Source organism: Piliocolobus tephrosceles, chromosome 21 (assembly GCF_002776525.5).
Source record: "Piliocolobus tephrosceles isolate RC106 chromosome 21, ASM277652v3, whole genome shotgun sequence".
Classification (NCBI taxonomy): Eukaryota; Metazoa; Chordata; class Mammalia; order Primates; family Cercopithecidae; genus Piliocolobus; species Piliocolobus tephrosceles.
In genome coordinates this window covers 5,209,242-5,230,597 of record NC_045454.1, presented here as the reverse complement: position 1 = coordinate 5,230,597, position 21,356 = coordinate 5,209,242, and the positions used below count along the sequence as shown (strand labels likewise).

Here is a 21,356-nt window from a genome sequence, read left to right as displayed (position 1 = left end):
AAAAAAAAAAAAAGAAAAGAAAAAGAAAATCTTCATGATCTCGTGGGAAAACCCCGATTTTTGTAAAGGCTGCAAAACAGGCTCAAAAAACAAAACAAAAAAAAAAAAAAGAAGAAAAGAAAAAAGAAAACAGCCAAGTGCGGGGGCTCACGCCTGTAATCCCAACACTTTGGGAGGCGAAGGTGGGCCAATCACCTGTGGTCAGGAGTTTGAGACCAGCTTGGCCCACATTGTGAAAACCCATCTCTACTAAAAATACAAAAAAATTAGCTGGGCATGGTGGCGGTCATCTGTAATCCCAGTTACTCCAGAGGCTGAGGCAGGAGAATCACTTGAACCCAGGAGGTGGAGGTTGCAGTTTGCTGAGATTGCACCACTGCACTCCAGCCTGGGTGACAAGAGAGATACTCCAGCTTAAAAAGAAAAAAAAAGAAAAAAAGGCCATCCACAGTGGCTCATGCCTATAATCCCAGTACTTTGAGAGGCTGAGGCGGGCAGATCATCTGAGGTCGGGAGTTCGAGACCAGCCTGATCAATATGGAGGAACCTCATCTCTACTAAAAATACAAAATTAGCTGGGCATGGTGGTGCATGCCTGTAATCCCAGTACTTGGTAGGCTTAGGCTGGAGAATCGCTTGAACCTGGGAGGCGGAGGTGTGGTGAGTCGAGATCACACCATTGCACTCCAGCCTGGGCAACAAGAGCAAAACTCTGTGTCAAAAAACAAAACAAAACAAAAAACAAGTCATTCAGGAGTTTGGACAAAGAGGTACTGCCTGCTCTTGACCCTTTCAGTAATCAACAACCATTATACCAACCAGGGTCGAAAAACCTGATCAAAACCTGGAGAGATGGGTCACTTGGGTCTCAACTCCCTATGGAAAGGCCCCTTTACTGTCTTACTTTCCACCCCAACAGCTATCAACATTTCTGGCATCTCCAGTTGGATACATCAGTCCCGAGTAAAACTGTGGGAAGGTCCCGAAGAACCACAGAAGAACAACAGAATTCAGCACCTGAGCATTCTTGTGAGCCACTGGAGAACTTAAAATTCCTAGTCAAGTCAAAAGATAAGTAAAGCCTTCTCTCTGTTCACCCAAAACTAAAGTCACTCTCAGTACCGGGAATCTTGGTTGCGGTGGCATTGGTTATTCTCCTTATTTGGACTCACACTTGCATGCCACCTGAAGTCCCGATAGCCTGTTTTATCACCAAACACTCCATCTAATCATTTAATTATTTGTCTCTCCTATTTTCACCACTTTCCTTTTGCTTTCACAAAGCTTAAGGGAGAATCAGCTATGACAGAGAAATTTCTTTTCCTTTATCTTTCCCTCCTTCCCATGCCCCTACTCTCACAGGCACAATGGAGTGAAAATTCCCTTGTCAATTTTTCCAAAATAATTGCTTCGGGAAACCATCTAAGCAACTGTTGGATCTGTCACAACTTCATCACCAGGTCCTCATCTTACCAATATATTTTGCTAAAAAATTTTTCTTTAAACCTAACATTTGGTTCAGGAATCCCTGAAGGCCAACATAAATCTGTTCCACTCCAGGTTTCGCTTGTTAACTCAGCGTACCAAGTCCCCTGCCTGGATCTCACTCCACCTTTCAATCAAAGCTCTAAAACTTCTTCCTATTTGTACAACTGCTCTTCTCTAAACCAAACCTGTTGTCCATGCCCTGAAGGACGCTGTGACCCGAAGAACACCTCTGGGGAAGGATTCCCCAGTCCCACCATCCATCCCATGAGCTTTTCCCCAGCAGGCTGCCGCCCTAACTTGACTCATTGGTGTCCAGCGAGCCATAAACAAATGAACGATTATCGAGACAAGTCACCCCAAAACCGCTGTGCAGCTTGGGAAGGAAAAGAGCTAATCACATGGAGGGTTCTATATTCGCTTCCCAAGGCACACACTGTCCCCACATGGCCAAAAACTACTGTTCCCCTGGGAGGGCCTCTATCCCCTACATGCAATCAAACTCTTCCAGCCGTGTGGAAATCGCAGTTACACAAGTGGTTCGACAGCCGCATCCCCCGGTGGGCCTGTACCCCTCCCGGCTATGTGTTTTTATGTGGACCACAAAAAAACAAACTGCCCTTTGACGGAAGTCCTAAGAGAACCTATTCAACGCCCCCCGTGGCAAACCTCTTTACTTGCATTAATAACATCCAACATATGGGGGAATGTGCCGTGGGACTTTTGGGACCACGGGGGATAGGTGTGACCATTTATAACACCACCCAACCCAGACAGAAAAGAGCTCTGGGTCTCATACTGGCAGGGATAGGGGCGGCCGTAGGAATGATCGCCCCGTGGGGAGGGTTCGCTTATCATGATGTCACCCTCAGAAATCTCTCCAGACAAATAGAAAACATAGCTAAGAGTACCGGAGATAGCATCTCTAAACTCAAGGCCTCCATAGATTCTCTAGCAAACGTAGTCATGGACAACAGATTGGCCTTAGATTACCTCTTAGCAGAGCAGGGTGGAGTCTGTGCAGTGATCAATAAAACCTGTTGCGTTTATGTCAATAACAGCGGGGGGATAGAGGAGGATATAAAAAAGATCTATGACCAGGCTACGTGGCTCCACGACTTTGGAAAAGGAGGTGCTTCAACAAGGGCCATTTGGGAGACTCTGAAGTCTGCCCTCCCCTCCCTCACATGGTTTGTCCCTTTACTGGGACCAGCAACAGTTATCCTCTTACTTTTCCTCTTTGGTCCTTGTTTCTTTAATTTACTGATTAAGTGTGTCTCTTCTAGGATAAAGCAATTTCACATGGAGTCCCCCAACATGGAAAGACATCAGCTCTCTGTCCCTGGAGGCCCCAGCACCTACAAGCACATCTCTCCCTTGGATGCCAGTGGGCGAAGATTCCGGGAAACTACGGAGGGATTTCCTCTCTGAGACAGAGCAAGAGAGGGAGACCCTGATGACTTCTTCGCCCCATGTCAGCAGGAAGTAGTTACGGAAGACCCACGACGTCCTTACGCCCAAAGCTTTTCAGGGTCTCCATCTCTTGAGGAGGGAAATATTAGGGTAGACAGGTAGGCAGGCGTGAGCAGGCAAGAGAGCCCTTGGGAGAGGAATCTTTAGAAACGCAGCCCACTGATAGCTTCCTTGGTGATGCTGCCCACAGACAGTCAGCACTTCTCTAAAAACCCGCCCTAGAACAGCCATTGGCTTTTATTTTTATTTATTTATTTATTTATTTCGAGACGGAGTCTCGCTCTGTCGCCCAGGCTGGAGTGCAGTGGCCCGATCTCAGCTCACTGCAAGCTCCGCTCCCCGGTTTACGCCATTCTCCTGCCTCAGCTTCCCGAGTAGCTGGGACTACAGGCGCCCACCACCTCGCCCGGCTACTTTTTTGTATTTTTTAGTAGAGACGGGGTTTCACCGTGTTAGCCAGGATGGTCTCGATCTCCTGACCTCGTGATCCGCCCATCTCGGCCTCCCAAAGTGCTGGGATTACAGGCTTGAGCCACCGCGCCTGACCTATTTTTATTTTTTTGAGACAAGTTCTTGCTCTGTCTCCCAGGCTGGAGTGCAATGGTGCGACCTCGGCTCACTGCAACCTCCACCTCCCAGGTTCACCATCGATTCTCCTGCCTCAGCTTCCTGAGTAGCTGGGACTACAGGCATGTGCTGCCATGCCCAGCTAATTTTGTATTTTTAGTAGAGACAGGGTTTCACCATGTTGGTCAGGCTGGTCTCAGACTCCCAACCTCAGGTGATCCACCTGCCTCAGCCTCCCAAAGTGCTGGGATTATAGACGTGAGCCACTGCACCTGGCTACTCAGAACACTTCTGAATGGCACGTTCATGAATAATCATGTAAGATTCTCATAAAAAGCATCTGCCCAGCCATTAGGAGGAGAAGACACATCCTTTTGATCAGCCCACCCTGTTCTGTCTTTCTGGGTGTACTGTTTTGATGACTAAAAGCTCCCATAAAAACTAAGGCACTAGCAGCCGGCTCATTCTTCTGAGCAGCCAATTGAGTCTCTTCTTGATGTCCCGTCGTTTTAAGTAAAGGTTACTTAACCATTTAACTGTTTCTGTGTGTTTCCTGACTGAATTCCTTCCTTGAAGAAGACCAAGAACTGAAGGATTCCCCACCCCTCGTGGTAACCAAAGGTCTATGAAGGATTCAGTGCATCTAAACTAGTAAATACAGGCTGGGTGCGGTGGCTCACACCTGTAACCCTAGTACCTTGGGAGGCTGAGATAGGTGGATCACCTGAGGTCAGGAGTTAGAGACCAGCCTGGCCAAAATGGTGAAACCCTGTCTCTATTAAAAATACATATATTAGCCAAACATGGTGGCAGCCACCTGTAATCTCAGCTACTCGAGGGGATGAAGCAGAAGAATCGCTTGAACCTGGGAGGCAGAGGTTGCAGTGAACTGAGATTGCACCACTGTACTCCAGCCTGGGCAACAGAGCAAGACTCCATCTCAAATAAGTAAATAAATAAACAAACAAACTAGTAAATGCAAACTGCACTCAACTGACCAAGAAATACTCTTTATTTATTAAATGTTGGGAAAATATAATTAAAGGCAAAATAATTTTCTCCTCATCCAGAAATCCTCTCCACAAAGGAAAACAATAAATTGATAATCCCAGCCCAGTTAGTGGCTGGTAAATGCCTCTACCTTTATCAATACATGTTTTGAGGCAGTCAGTATCTATTTTCTCATGAGAGATGACTCTAGAGAACCTAGTCTTTGCTTTGCCTGGTAGGCGAGGAATACTTTAATCTTATCAGAAATATATAAATTGGCTGGGTGTAGTGGCACACGCCTGTAATTCCAGCACTTTGGGAGGCCGAGGTGGGCAGACCACGAGGTCAGGAGATCAAGACCATCCTGGCTAACACAGTGAAACCCCGTCTCTATTAAAAATGCAAAAAATTAGCCGGACGTGGTGGTGGGTGCCTGTAGTTCCAGTTACTCGGGAGACTGAGGCAGGAGAATGGTGTGAACCCGGGAGGCGGAGCTTGCAGTGAGCTGAGATCCGGCCACTGCACTCCAGCTTGGGCGACAGAGCGAGACTCCGTCTCAAAATAAATAAATAAATAAATAAATAAATAAATAAATAAATAAATAAAAAAGGGCGGGGCGGGAGGAGGGGTCAGGAAAGGGTTTTATGCGGGAAGAAGACGCGAAAGGCAGGGGACAGGGACTGGTCTCAGAGCGAGTTTTACCCACATGGCGAGGTCTGTATTTACCTGGGGTGGAGGGCGCGATGCGGGGATTTTAAGGTCAGCAGAGCGGGTGTGGAAAAGGTGGACGGCGAATCGAAGGCTTAATCTACACTCAACGCACACTCTGCTCGGCGGCGTCACCTTCACACACCGCCATCCGCTTCCGGGACTCCAGGAAACTGCGCGTGCGCTCAGAGCCCAGGTAGCCTGGGGCGGAGCCCGGGGAGAGGCGGGGTCTGCGGAGGGACAGCGGGGGCGGGGCCTGTGCAGTTTTAAGGTAAAAAGCATAGGGTTGTGAGGGCCCCTTATGTTGGAAAGCAAAATGTTTTCTTCCTACCAAGATGAAAACGGTTTATCTCAAAACTATTTTTGCCCGCGGATTGGGCCCGATCCTGCTAGGGAGTCTCCCGCAGCTCAGCGATCTGGGAACTGGGAATTCGGTGGGGGGAGTCCAGGAGGAGCAGTGAGTGATTGGATCCAGGAAAGTTCCTGCAATTCAAATTAATTCGAGTAACTTACTTTAAAAGCCCTGAAATTATCCGTGAAGGGGATGCAAACTAGACTGTGAAATGCAAAACTCCGCCCGGAATGAATGTGATACGTAATGCTATTGCCCAAAGGATCCTCCTTTCCATTTCTATTCCACACCTGTCCCAGTGGAAGAGCCAAGTCTGCGCTTCCAGAAGATTTTATAGGACAACACCTGGACCGTGGGCTGTGGACCGTGGAAGGCTAAAACCCGCAGTAAGCTCGATCACCAACTGCTGCTTTAAAACACGCAATAACTTTTAATAAATACATATAGCCGGGCGCAGTGGCTCACGCCTGTAATCCAAGCACTTTGGGAGGCCGAGGCGGGCAGATCACGAGGTCAGGAGATCGAGACCATCCTGGCTAACACGGTGAAACCCCGTCTCTACTAAAAATACAAAAAATTAGTCGGGCGTGGTGTTGCGCGCCTGTAGTCCCAGCTACTCGGAGGCTGAGGCAGGAGAATGGCGTGAACCCGGGAGGCGGAGCTTGCAGTGAGCGGAGATCGCGCCACTGCACTCCAGCCCGGGCGACACAGCCAGACTCTGTCTCAAAAAAAAAAAAAAGCATATAAATTGCATTGTTCTTCCTTATACTTGTTATTCGGTTCCATACTTGACAAAATCTCAAATAACTTTGAGATAAACTTCCTTTTTTTTGAGATGGAGTCTCGCTCTGTCCCCCAGGCTCCTGGAATGCAATGGTGCTATTTCGGTTAATTGCAACCTCTGCCTCCCAAGTTCAAGCGATTCTCCTGCCTCAGCCTCCGGAATAGCTGGGATTACAGGCGCGTGCCATCACGCCCGCCCAGCTAATTTTTGTGTTTTTAGTGGAGACGGGGTTTCACTGTTAGCCAAGCTGCTCTCAAACTCCTGACCTCAAGTGATGCGCCCACCTCTGCCTCCCAAAGTGCTGGGATGACAGGCATGAGCCAAGGCGCCCGGCCAAGATAAACTTTCTTTACATCGTAATATTCTTAAATCAATGCGATCTAAACATAATGTTTTTTGTTTTGTTTTGTTTTCTTTGAGATTGAGTTTCGCTCTTGTTGCCCAGGCTGGAGTGCAATGGCGCGATCCCGCCTCACCGCAACCTCCGCCTCCCGGGTTCCAGCGATTCTCCTGCCTCAGCCTCCCGAGTACCTGGGATTACAGGGATGCGCCACCACACCTGGCTATTTTGTATTTTCAGTAAAGACGGGGTTTCTCCATGTTGGACAGGCTGGTCTGGTACTCCCCACCTCAGGTGTTCCACCCGCCTCTGCCTCCCAAAGTGCTGGGATTACACGAGTGAGTCACTGCGCCCGGCCTTTTTTTTTTTTTTTTTTTTTTTTTTTTAAGATTAGGAAACAGACGTCAGAAGCAGCCAAATCAGGTCTGTAAGGTGGATGTCTAATTATTTCTCATTGCAACCCACTCTTGCAAAACTACCGTTGTTTGATTAGAGGACTGACCAGGAACATTGTCCTAGTGGAGAGGGACTCTGGTGGAGTTTCCCTGGACATTTTTCTGCTAAAGCTTTGGCTCACTTTCTCAAAATGCTCTAAAAATAAATAAATGTTATTCTATGGCTCTCTAGAAAGTTGACAAGCAAAATGGCTTGTGCATCCCCCTACCCCCAAAAAACAAAACAAAAAACTATTGCCATGACCTTTGTTCTTCACTGCTCAGCTTATTTTAATTAATTATTGAGAAAGAGTCTTACTCTGTTGCCCAGGCTGGAGTGCAGTGGCGCAATCATAGTGAACTACAACTTTGACCTCCTGGGCTTAAGTGATCCTCCTACCTCAGCCTCTCAAGTAGCTGGAACCACAGGCACACAACACCATACCTGGCTAATTGTTTTGTAATTTTTTGTAGAGACAGAGTCTCCTTATGCTACCTAGGCTAGTCTTGAACTCCTAGGCTCAAGCAATCATTTTGCCTCCATCTCCCAGAATGCTGGGATTACAGGTGTGTGCCACAGAGCCACGGTTCACTGGTCAGACTTTTGCTTTGACTGCACTATTTCCACCTCTTGGTAACCGTTGCTTTGATTGTGGTTTTTTCAGCATTGTACTGGTAAAGCCACGTTTCATCTTCTGTTAAAATTCTCCTAAGCTACCTGGAGTTCACATGGCTGCACTATTCCTTTATTTATTTATTTATTTTTGTTATTATTTTTTGAGACAAAGTTTCACTCTGTTGCCCAAGCTGGAGTGCCTGGGTGCAATCTCGGCTCACTGCAACCTCCACCTCTCTGGTTCAAGTGATTCTCCTGCCTCAGTGTCCCAAATAGCTGGGATTATAGGCATGTGCCACAACACCCAGCTAATTTTTTTTTTTTTTTTTTTTTAGTAGAGGCAGGGTTTCATCATGTTGGTCAGGCTGGTCTCGAACTCCTGGCCTCAAATGGTCCACCTGCCTTGGCCTCCCAAATTGCCGGGATTACAAGCATGAGCCACCATACCCAGCCATACACAAGCTCTTTCTATGGAACAGTGCAGGGCCGGGTGTGGTGGCTCATGCCTGTAATCCCAGCAATTTGGGACGCCAAGGCAGGTGGACCATTTGAGGCCAGGAGTTCGAGACCAGCCTGACCAACATGATGAAACCCCATCACTACCAAAAAAACAAAAACCAAAAAACAACAAAAAAAGAAAAAAAGAGGAAGAAAAAATAGCTCATGTAGACCAGGTGCAGTGGCTCACACCTGTCCACCATTTCCCAACCGAGCTACTGCAGCTCCCTACCTCCTGGGAGCAAGCTACCTAGGAGACACTCCATCACCCCCTTCCCTGTTTTTGCTGGGCCACACCCCTGGCTACTTAATGCCTGAAAACACAGTGCCTGAACCAACCTCCTTAGGTTTTGGAGATGCAAGTTACCTGAGATATCCACCACATATATACCTCTTCAATGGTAACTGCTTGCTTGCTGTTGGACACTGGTGGGAACAGTGCATCTTATAGCCGGAGCTCTGTGTTACCGTGTAACGTGAACTGCCCATTCTCACTCGGATGCTCACGAACCTTACCAATAAAATTGGACAGGCTCGGTAGTGCTCAACTATAAAATGGAATGGCATATTCAAGACGAGTCACAGCAGAACCTCAAGGGACCAGCGTACTGCATGAACAAATGGATAGCTTACAAGAAGGGGTCAAACCATCCTTAAGGGATCCTTTGGCTCCTCTTGTGGCTACCTGGGACCCAAGGTTCACATATATGCCCACCAATTATATGGCATGGTTTACTGATGTTTCTGCAAAACAATAAACACACAGGGTCTACTGGGCTTCAGCCCAGTGTATGGCCATTCTTTGACCCAGTGAATGGCCATTCAGCCAGTGGAAGGCCATTCTTGACTAAGACTAGACATAGACATTTTGCCTAATTAGCCAAACTGCATGCATTGGTAATGGCCCCTGCAGGCCACATCCACCACCATATCTCATCATGTTTTCATGACTCATGAGCCATGCAGACTTGTGTGGAACCCTTTAATGCTGCAGGACAATAGGGGCTCCTTTGGTCCATCCAATCTTTGAAACTGTTGTATTAAGACCTTTGTTTCAACTCCATCGATTTCCATATCCATTTCACTCATCCCATTTTTTTTTTTTTTTTTTTTTGAGACAGGGTCTCGATCTCACCCAGGCTGGAGTACAGTGGTTCAGTCACTGCTCACTGCAGCCTCAACCTCCTGGGCTCAAGTGATCCTCCCATCCTGGCCTCCCGAGTTAGCTGGGACCATAAACGTGCACCACCACACCTGACTAATAATTTTTGTATTTTTTGTAAAGACTGGGTTTCACCATACTGCCCAGGCTGGTCATCCCATTTCTCAACTACCATCTAAAGATTTCCACTCTGTTGGGAGGACAGCCATGAGATGGAGTCTCGCTCTGTCACCCAGGCTGGAGGAGTTTAGTGGCATGATCTCGGCTCACTGCAACCTCCCCCTTCCATGTTCAAGCCATTCTCCTGCCTCAGCCTCCAGAGTAGCTGTGATTATAGGCGTGCACCACCACACCCAGCTAATTGTTTTGTATTTTTAGTAGAGATGGGGTTTCACCATGTAGGCCAAGCTGGTCTCGAACTCCTGACCCTAAGGGGTCCACCCGCCTCGGCCTCCCAAAGTGCTGGGATTACAGGTGTGAGTCACCATACCCAGCTCATGAATGCTTGCTGTATTCACCTTTTTTCTTAATGACCATTTTAAAATGTCCACCTTCATGAGAGAAGTCCTTTGAATCTCCACTGTTTTCCCCCATCCATTCTCTTCTTAATTAACTTGATATTGTTAATGAGCACTTGAAAGTTCCAACAGGAGATGTGGAGACAGCAAATTTGTTAAGGCTTCCTGAGCTGTCTTTTGGCTTTGTAGAAGTAAGGTACTGTGGGATGTATACATTAAAGGAACAACCTTAAATTATTTTTCTCTCCTTCCTTGCTTATAGTTCTCAAGAATAACTTCAGAATGTATTGGGAAGGTAATACCCTGAAATATGAAGAAACTGGCCAAGGCAGCCTGGGCTCCATTCCAGAGCCCCCTTCCCCCCTTTGAAAGAACATGATATCCTTCAGTGCTTTAGGGTGGCTCATCATGAGGCCATGTGCCATAAAACCTAGGGTGGGTGCTCTCTGGGGTCCCTCAGCATCAGTGCCGGTGGGACACCAGTAGATAAGACTCCATCTTCCCCAAGCAGTTTTCCTGAGCCTTGGGAGACCAGCTTGCAATGAATCAATCCTAGGCTTCTACTGCCCCTTGTTGCCTGTCAGTAGTAAACTCACTTTATTGAACTTGTGTGCATGGGTTCTGTCTCACTGGAGTCAGGCATTTGGTAACCAGTGCGAAGTGAACCTACTTCACAGGCAAGAGAGTTTGTAATCCTCCTACACTTGGTGGTGAGAATGTACAATGGCACACCCACTATGGAAAACAGTATGTTGGAAAACTTCCTCAATAGGGTACCTACAAAACCTTACAGCAAACATCATACATCATGGTCAAAAAGTGAGATTCCTTCCCAAGGTTGGGGACAAGGCAAAGATGTACACTCTTACCACTTTTATTCCACATAGTGTTGGCAATTCTTGGCTGAGGGTGGTGGCTTACGTCTGTAATCCCAGCACTTTGGGAGGCTGAGGCAAGAGGACTGATTGAGTCCAGGAATTTGAGACCAGCCTGGGCAAGATGGGGAGACCCCATCTCTACAAAAAAAAAAAAAACCCTGAAAATTGACTGGTGGCTGGGCGAGGTGGCTCATGCCTGTAATTTAACCACTTTGGAAGGCTGAGGCAGGAGGATCCCTTAAGCCCAAGTGTCCAAGACTGCAGTAAGCTCTGACGGCACCACCTCATTCCAGCCTAGGTAACAAAGCAAGACCCCATCTAGAAAAGAATAATACTAATAAATGAAATAAGAAAAATAAGAGACCAAAAAGGAAAGCATAATAGTGTACACGATGTGATGGTTGTGGTAAGTTAATGACCCCCACCCCCAAAGATACACATACAAAGGATTTCCCTATCAATAGCCCTATACCCTATATTACATGGTTTCTCAAAGCAGAGTTTGCAGATGTCATCTGGCTGAGGACCTTGAGGTGGCAGAATATCCAGGATTATCTGGTTAAAGCAACATCATCACAAGAGTCCATATAGGAAAAATACAGGTGGACTTAGAATCACAGAGAATTGGCAATGCTTGCATAGCAAAGACACAAGGAGGTTTTATGACACTACCTTCTGTGAAAACGGAGGGATGTAGACCATGAGGTAAAGGATCTAAGTGGCCTCTGGAACCTAGCAGGGGTAAAGAAATCAACTCTCCCCTAGAGATTCAAGAAGGATCATAGTTCTGTAAACCTGTTTTGACTTCTGACCACCACACATTTACAGCATAAATTTGTGGGGGGGGGGTTTGTTTTGTTTTGTTTTAGAGACGGAGTCTTGCTCTGTCGCCCAGATTAGAGTGCGTTGGCACGATCCCGGCTCACTGCAACCTCCGCCTCAAGCAATTCTCCTGCCTTAGCCTCCCGAGTAGCTGAGATTACAGGCATATGCCACCGTGTCTGGTTTTTTTGTAGTTTTAGCAGAGATGGGGTTTCACCATCTTGGCCAGGCTGGTCTCAAACTCCTGACCTCATGATCCACCTGCCTCGGCCTCCCAAAGTGCTGGGATTACAGGCGTGAGCCACCGTGCCCAGCCTAAACTTGTGTTGTTTTAAGCCACTCGCTTTGTGGTAATTGTTACAGCAGCAAGGGGAAATTGATAGAACAGTTTATGTAGAAAACCCTAAGAAATCTAAAAAATCTGGAGAACTAAATTTTAAGGAAATAGACTACGAAATTAACATACAAAAACTACTTTATTTCTATATACTAGCAATTAATACATGGAAATTGAAAATAAAACACAATACTCCTCTGGTTTGAATATCCCCAACAAAACTCATTTGGAAACTTGATCCCCGGTGTGGCCATGTTGAGAGGTGGAGCCTTTAAGAGGTCACTGGATCATGAGAGCTCTGCTGTCATGAATGAATCAATCCGTGCACAGATTAATGGACTGTGTTATCATGGAAACAGAAGTGATGGTTTTATAGGAAGAAGAGAGACCTGAGCAAAACAGTATACTCAGCACTCTCACAATGATGTGCCACATTGCTTCAGGATGCCACAGAGTGTCCACCAAGAAACCCTTAACAGCATTGACCAAAAAGGTCAAAAAATGTCTAATTTTAGCAAGGAGACCTTTGTTTCTCACAAAGGGTCGCAGCCTGCAGGCTAGCCATCTGGCAGGCTGGGAAGCATGGTCTCTACCAGAAGCAACACAGGTAGTTCAGAGGAGGAAAGCTGCCACAGGAATTTATGCTGAATAGCAGTATGTTGAATATTAAGTAAACATACTCAACAGGTTATGGGAGAGTCATGCCTGTGTGTGATAAGCAAACATACATGTTCCTAGTTTATCTACCAGAACAAAATAAAACTCTCGTTTTCTATACTCACTCTTAAGAGGAAACTCACGAACATTAATCTTTTCAAATTATGTCAATATTCCAAGAACATCATGAAGGAGGTTTTATCTTTATTCTCCACTTTTCTTTTTTTGAGAGTTTTGCCCTTGTTGCCCAGGCTGGAGTGCGGTGGCATGATCTCAGCTCACTGCAGCCTCTGCCTCCTGGGTTCAAGCCATTCTCCTGCCAAGTAGCTGGGATTTACAGGCGTGCACCACCACATCTGGCTATGTTTTTGTATTTTTAGTAGAGACGGGGTTTCACCATGTTAGCCAGTTTGGTTTTGAACTCCTGACTGAAGTAATCTACCCGCCTCAGCCTCCCAAACTGCTGGCATTATAGGCGTGAGCCACCATGCCTGGCCAACTTTTTTAGATTTTTTTTTTTTTGAGACTGAGTTTCGCTCTTGGTGCCCAGGCTGGAGTGTAATGGCATGATCTCAGCTCACTGCAACTTCCCCTTCCCGGGTTCAAGCAATTCTCCTGCCTCAGCCTCCCAAAGAGCTGGGACTACAGGCATGCACCACTAAGCCCAGCTAATTTTGTATTTTTAGTAGAGATGGGGTTTCACCATGCTGGCTGGGCTGGTTTCTCCTGACCTCAGGTGATCTTCTTGCCTTGGCCTCCCAAAGTGCTAGGATTACAGGCATGAGCCACCGTGCCCGGCCTAATTTATATTTCCCATATTCTTACTATGTATTTTCACTTCATGGAAACCAAGATGCATAGCATAGGTCTTACTCAGCACACAAGAAACTGATGTGGAAACATAATATGGTGCATATGCATCAATGGCAATGAAGATTGTGGGGTGTAAGAATGTGAAATTAACTTTCAGTAAGATTTTCGTTATACCCCCAAAAGTATCCTAAGCCACAGTGTGGGGCACATAATTCAAGCGCAAAATGTGGTTATAGGTTTCCAAAACTGTGTTATTTGATTTCACCATGAAAAAAATTGTTCTTGATCCTTTAAGAGCCCAGTGGTGCATTGTTATTATGTTATGAAGTATCCTACTGAGGCAGGATAAAACTATGTTGGCAGAAAGAATGTGATTCATTCATAGAGAAAAACCATTCTATTTTATTAGTTAAAACATTATATCTATGATACATTCTGAATAAAACATTAGCAAAGTGTGCTTTAAGCAGATAATGTGAGTTCTACTAAAGAATATGTTACTCTACTTCTGTTGATTAAACTCTTCACTCTGACAACTACTCTTTCTTCAATTTCTTTCTTTTTTAGATGGAGTTTTGTTCTTGTTGCCCAGGCTGGAGTGCAATGGCACGATCTTGGCTCACCGCAACCTCTGCCTCCCGGGTTCAAGCGATTCTCCTGCCTCAGCCTCCCAAGTAGCTGGGATTACAGGCGCCCGCCACCACGCCCAGCTAATTTTGTATTTTTAGTAGAGATGGGGTTTCTCCATGTTGGTCAGGCTGGTCTCAAACTCCTGACCTCAGGTGATCCACCTGCCTCAGCCTCCCAAAGTGCTGGGATTACAGGCGTGAGCCACCGCACCCGGCCTCTCTCTTCAATTTCAAAAACAAGATCAATTTTTCATCACTCTTTGCTAAACAACAGGTATTGCTCTTTAATGGATAAGGGGGCGACCTTTTCCCCTGCAGTATTTCTACCACACAATCAGTGTCTAATTACCTATTACTCTCCTCCCACAAAAATCCCAATGTCCTAGGGTCTTGGCCTGCTCCATTTCATGTTCAGTTGATAGACCACTTCTTTCTTCTAAGCCACAGTACTCTCCTAGTAGGAGAAAGGCACCCTGAACATTATCAGAATGGTGAGTGACATCATGGTTTTACATTGTTTTTCGCCACTCCCAAATGCTAATTCCAACAATACTTGATTTTAAAAGCAAAGTCCTCCTTCTTCACAAATTGGATAGAAATAATCCTTCACCTAATTAATGATCTTCACCCAATTGATGATCCTTCCAACCCAATGATCTTTCCAAGAAACCACCATGGAAGGTGTGTAAGGATGCACAATAACAGATTTCAGAGTTCACATTGAAACTCAATAGTAGGCTTTCCAAAAAACCTTAAATAACTCAATAAAACATTTCATAAGGTGAAGGTAACTGACTGCCTACAAATATCCTGCAGTCTTTTCATATATGAGTTAAAAATATATAATTTTTAGTATATTTGGACTGGTGAGTATTCTACAGTGTATAATATCAAAGGCAAACAGGGAAACCAGAGACTGTTATTCCTCATAGGAATCCTCACTTACCGTCAGTCACTGGGTAATGGCCTCAGGATGCATATTACATTTGTTTGGTTTCATCAAAGATATAAATTTTGATGCCTAGTAACCTGCGAGGCCTGGATAAACCCTCTGCCACATGTTTACATGATGTCTCTTGCTTACGGCCTCTCGTATCTATTAATGCTTCAACCCATGAGGGATTAGCCACTGTCGCTGCATTTGTAAGGATTCTGTCAAGAATGAATTAACTGATGTGAAAAGAGTGAATTGTACCTAATGACCTCACCACACTCATTTGTAAGGTTTCTCTCCGGTATGCATTCTGTGATGACTTGCAAGATTTGAACTCTGCCTGAAGACCTTGCCACATTCATTACATTTGTAACGTTTTTCTCCAGTGTGGATTGCCATATGGGTAGTTAGACTTGACCTTACCCTAAAGGCTTTCCCACACTCTGTACACCTGTAAGGTTTCTCTCCGGTATGAATTCTTCGGTGATTTGCCAGGTGCGCATTTTGAGTAAAGACCTTGCCACATTCGTTACATTTGTAAGGTTTTTTCCCAGTATGGATTGCCTGATGGGTGGTTAGGCTTGACCGAACACTGAAGGCTTTCCCACACTCATTGCATCGGTAAGGTTTCTCTCCGGTGTGAGTCCTTTGATGATTTGCAAGATGTGAATTTTGAGTGAAGACCTTGCCACATTCATTACATTTGTAAGGCTTCTCTCCAGTGTGGATGACCTTATGGGTAGTTAGGTTTGAATGCATACTAAAGGCTTTGCCACACTCATTACACTTGTAAGGTTTCTCTCCAGTATGAATTCGCCGATGAGTTGCAAGGTATGAATTGTGCCTAAAAACCTTGCCGCATTCATGACATTTGTAAGGTTTCTCCCCAGTATGTATTGCCTGATGAAAAGTTAGGCTTGAACGATCACTAAAGGCTCTGCCACAGTCGTTACACTTGTAAGGTTTTTCTCCAGTATGAACTCTCCAGTGCCTTGCAAGTTGTGACGTTTGAGCGAAGACTTTACCACATTCATTACACTTGTAAGGTTTCTCTCCGGAATGAATTCCCCGATGACTTCTAAGGTGTGATTTTTGAGTGAAGCTCTTGCCACATTCAATACATTTGTAAGGTTTCTCTCCAGAGTGGATTGCCTGATGGGTAGTCAGACTTGAACGAACACTGAAGGCTTTCCCACACTCATTACACTTGTAAGGTTTCTCTCCAGTATGAATTCTTCGATGATTTGCAAGTTGTGAATTTTGAGTGAAAACCTTGCTGCATTCATTGCATTTGAAAGGTTTTGTTCCAGTATGGATGACCTGATGGGTAGCTAGGTTTGAATGCATACTAAAGGCTTTGCCACATTCATTACACTTGTAAGGTTTCTCACCAGTATGAACCCTCCGATGCCTTCCGAGGTACGAATTATACCTAAAGACTTTGCCACATTCATTACATTTGTAAGGTTTTTCTCCAGTGTGGATTGTCTGATGGATAGCTAGGCTTGAACGAACACTAAAGGCTTTGCCGCACTCATTGCACTTGTAAGGTTTCTCTCCAGTGTGAATTCTCCAATGACTTATAAGGTGTGAATTTTGAGTGAAGAGCTTGCCACATTCATTACATTTGAATGGTTTTTCTCCAGTATGAATTAACTGATGGGTAGTTAGGTTTGAATGTCCTCTAAAGGCTTTTCCACACTCATTACACTTGTAAGGTTTCTCTCCAGTATGAATTCGCCGATGAGTTGCAAGGTATGAATTGTGCCTGAAGACTTTGCCACACTCATGACATTTGTAAGGTTTCTCTCCAGTATGGATGACCTGATGAATAGTTAGATTTGAACGAACAGTAAAGGTTTTGCCACACTCACTGCATTTGTAAGGCTTCTCTCCACTATGAATTCTCCTATGACTTGTAAGGTTTGAATTCTGAGTGAACGCCTTGCCACATTCATTACATTTGTAAGGTTTTCCACAACTGTTTGCTTTTCGTCTTTGTGTGAGTAATGAAAAATGGTTAAGTTCATGATATTTTTTAGACCTGTGGGTTTGGACACCAGAAGGAATTTGTTGAAGTGGTGACACTGAGGAACCATTGTTCGTAGACTTCTCAACTTGCTTACATTCATACATTTTCCCTTCACCTTGAAATAGCTGCAGTTCAGGCAGATGCGAATGAAAGCTTACTCCAAGCTGATTGTTAATAAGCTTGTTTTCTATGTCTCTTCTGTCGCGTTGATCTCTTTTACGTTCTTTCTGGGTCATAAGCACTCCCTTGTAATTTTCTGTGTCATCTCTCCATTGACACTCAAAGTCATGCATATTTTTCTCAAGTTCCTTGAAGGAAAAGTCTTCAATGTCAGGGCTTTCGTGTCTTTCCAACATCACTGTGTGGAATACGGCTTCTGTACTGCTCTTCTCTTTTGGTAGCAAATCCTTGGTTGTACATTTAGGAGGGATATCTGTAAGACATAAAGAACCACACATTTCCAATTAATTACAGTAAATAAGTATTTCACATTGAAAACATATTCCACCAAAAGTAATACTTATATTGAACAGACTTTGGAACTTCAGAACTGTGAATTTCAAATTTTAGGAACAAAAATGTAGTGTTTCTTTTTTTTTTTTTGAAACAGAGTCTTGCTCTGTCGCCCAGGTTGGAGTGCAGTGGTGCGATATTGGCTCACTGCAAGCTCCGCCTCCCGGGTTCACGACATTCTCCTGCCTCAGCCTCCTGAGTAGCTGGGACTACAGGCGCCCACCACCATGCCCGGCTAATTTTGTTTTTGTACTTTCAGTAGAGACAGGGTTTCACCATGTTAGCCAGGATGGTCTCGATCTCCTGACCTCGTGAGCCACCTGCCTCGGCCTCCCAAAGTGATGGAATTATAGGCATGAGTCACCACCCCCAGCCAAAAGCAGTATTTTTTAACAAAGAAAATGCAGTTACATGTAATTCAAATATTTGAGAAGGGCTGGGTGTTGTGGCTCATGCCCATAATCCCAATGCTTTCAGAGACTAAGGTGGGAGGATCACAGGAGGCCACGAGTTTGAGACCAGTCTGCGCAACATAGCGAGACCCCATCTCTACAAAAACAAAATAATTTAAAAAGATCAGGAGATTGAGACCAGCTTGGCAAACATGGTGAAACCCCATCTCTACTAAAAATACAAAAATTAGTCAGGCATGGGGGCATGCACCTGTAGTCTCAGATTCTCAGGAGGCTGAGGCAGAATCGCTTGAACCTGCGAGGTGGAGGTTGCAGTGAGCCGAGATTGTGCCCCTGCACTCCAACAGGGGTGACAAAGCGAGACTCCGTCAAAAAATAAATAAATAAATAAATCAGTATGGCATGCTGGCATGTGCCTGAAGTTCTGGATATTCAAGAGGCCGAGGCTGCCAGGCGCAGTGGCTCATGCCTGTAATCCCAACACTTTGGGAGGCCGAGGCAAGTGGATCACCTTAGGTCAGGAGTTCGGACCAGCCTGGTCAACATGGCGAAACTCTGTCTCTGCTAAAAATATAAACAATTGGCTTGGCATGGTAGTGGGCACCTGTAATCTCAGCAACTTGGGAAGCTGAGGAGGAGAATTGCTTGAACTCAGGAGGTGGAGGTTGTGGTGAGCCAAGATTGCACCACTGCACTCCAGCCTGGGCAATAAGACCAAAACTCCGTCTCATCAAAAAAAATAAAAATAAAAAACTGAGGCATGAGGATTGTCTTAGCCCAAGAGTTCAAGGTTACAGTGAGCTATGATTGTACCACTGCACTACAGCCTTAGAGCCACTGAGATGTCTTAAAAAATAAATTGGGGCAGCCTAGCTTCAAACTACCTATGACCAAAACACTCACATTATGCAATCCTATGTTAGCCATCAAAGGATTATTTCTCCACCATGACCTCACAGCACATACCAATTGGCCAAAAACATATGGCTATCTCAGTTGAAGAAAAATAAGTTACACACATTTAAAGCATATTCATTATGTACAAATACATGCTAAAGTACAACATAATATATTATAATGGAAAGGGCTCACAGGAAACATAATTAAGAAGCAGGAATTCTGAACTGCAAAACCATAACAGCACTAGGAAAATGAATATTCAATAAAACTATGTCAGAAAAAAATGTCTTGAAATACCTATTATATAACTATATCCACACAGAGCAGGCATTTTGCAACATTAGTAAGTGGTACATGACAGTTATATTTCTTTGTTTTTTTTTTTTTTTTTTGACAAAGTCTTGCTCTGTTCCCCAGACTGGAGTGTAGTGGCACGGTCTCGGCTCACTGCAACCCCCGCTCCAGGGTTCAAGCGACTCTCCTGCCTCAGCCTCCCGAATAGCTGGGACTGCAGGTGTGCACCACTACACCTGCATAATTTTTGTATTTTTAGTAGAGACAGGATTTCACCATGTTGGTCAGGCTGGTCTTGAACTCCTGACCTCACTATCTGCCTGCCTTGGCCTCCCAAAGTGCTGGGATTACAGGCATGAGCCTCCGCGCCTGGCCTGACAGTTATATTTCATAATACATGCTGAAAACCATAATGTGTTAATTTTATTAAAATCAACTAAATTCTAGCAGCCCATGATAAAATGAATTGAGAGGAATAACTACATATATAAAATGTTATTGTTTAAGGCCATGTGTGGAAACTTAAAAAAAAAAATTATTGGCCAGGCGCATCCCAGCACTTTGGGAGGCTGCAGCAGGTGGATCACCTGAGGTTGGGAGTTCGAGACCAGCCTGACCAACGTGGAGAAACCCTGTCTCTACTAAAAATACAAAATTAACCAGGCGTGGTGGCACATGCCTGTAATCCCAGCTACTTGGGAGGCTGAGGCAGGAGAATCTCTTGAATCCAGGAGGCAGAGGTTGTGGTGAGCTCAGATCCCGCCATTACACTCTAGCCTGGGCAACAAGAGTGAAACTTTGTCGCAAAAAAAAAAAAAAAAAAAATATTGTCTGTGGAATAATAAACAATTTTCTCTTAAGAAAAAGAAAGATTCTTATTTTAGAACCAGCACAGATAACAAGAACTGGAATATGATTTTTTTAAAAAAAATTCTATATTGACACATTATAGTTATATATATTTACAGGAAACAAACTGACATTCTGTTATAGGTATACAATGTGGACTGATGGAAACAAGCTTATTACCATATAAGTCATCTCAAAAACCTATCATTTACTCCTAATGTTTTCACCCAGTGACCGACATCTACCTATTCCCTCCAGTCCTCAACCTGTGGTAACCCACACTCTACTCTTTGCTGCTGTTAGTTTTATTGGTTTAGATTCCAAATATAAGTGAGGACATGAAGTACATGTACTTTTATGCTAAAGCCTGGAAAAACAGAATATGCACCCCATGTAAGGCTAAGAATCAATGAGAGAATGATTTTGTTAGGTGTCTTTACAGTTATGCTGAGAACAATCTCAGAAGATAGAACCCACTCGCTTATCACACACCCCCTTGAAGAATGGCAAAAGCAGAATGCAAGAAATGGCTGAGGGAACTCGACAGGCAGAAATGGCTGGAGACTCTTCCATGAGGTTCAGGGCAGCAGATGCCAAGGAAAGCAACCAATGTTTCCATCTCCTGAGCAGGTCTTCCACGCACAGGAAAGGGGGTGGAACATAAATAAGTCTAAATGTTAGGACTAAGCACTATGGAGGCTTCACCTCTGACCCATATGGACTAAAAACTGAGCACCATATGGAATTAAATACGGAGGGAGAGACCAAGAAAGAAAGCAGTCTCTTCAAAAGGAACCACAGAGTTCAAATGACAGGCTGTTGTCCATCACGATAAAGACTTTGCCTCTGTCTCGGAGGCAACTTATTTCCCCAAAGAGCTCTCTCATTTGCAGAGAGTTTCCCACACTTTTTTTATTTATTTACTTTGAGACGGAGTTCCGTTCTGTCACCCAGGCTGCAGTGCAGTAGCATGATCTTGACTCACTGCAACCTCCGCCTCCTGGTTTCAAGCAATTCTCTTGCCTCAGCCTCCTGAGTAGCTGGGACTACGGGCATATGCCACCACACCCAGCTAATTTTTTTGTATTTTTTTTTTTTTTTGAGACGGAGTCTCGCTCTGTTCCCCAGGCTGGAGTGCAGTGGCTGGATCTCAGCTCACTGCAAGCTCTGCCTCCCAGGTTTATGCCATTCTGCTGCCTCAGCCTCCCGAGTAGCTGGGACTACAGGCGCCCGCCACCTCGCCCGGCTAGTTTTTTGTATTTTTTAGTAGAGACGGGGTTTCACAGTGTTAGCCAGGATGGTCTCGATCTCCTGACCTTGTGATCCGCCCGCCTCAGCCTCCCAAAGTGCTGGGATTA

At 45.0% G+C, this 21,356-nt stretch overlaps 2 protein-coding genes across 10 annotated transcripts in view; both read right to left on the bottom strand.

Moving 5' to 3' along the window:
* Positions 1-21,356, bottom strand: part of LOC111528907 (zinc finger protein 665) — a 262,870-nt gene that overhangs the window by 130,453 nt on the left and 111,061 nt on the right. The window lies entirely within an intron of this gene.
* Positions 13,138-21,356, bottom strand: part of ZNF160 (zinc finger protein 160) — a 37,560-nt gene continuing 29,341 nt past the window's right edge. For 6 of the 9 annotated variants that reach the window (XM_031934781.1, XM_031934783.1, XM_031934782.1 and 3 more), the window contains one exon: positions 13,138-17,462. In XM_031934781.1, coding sequence (XP_031790641.1) covers positions 15,277-17,462 — 2,186 coding nt within the window. In that variant the 3' untranslated portion in view covers positions 13,138-15,276. The remainder of the gene's footprint in view (positions 17,463-21,356) is intronic. The other 3 variants (XM_023195786.1, XM_023195785.1, XM_026448814.1) reach the window with 1 other exon arrangement.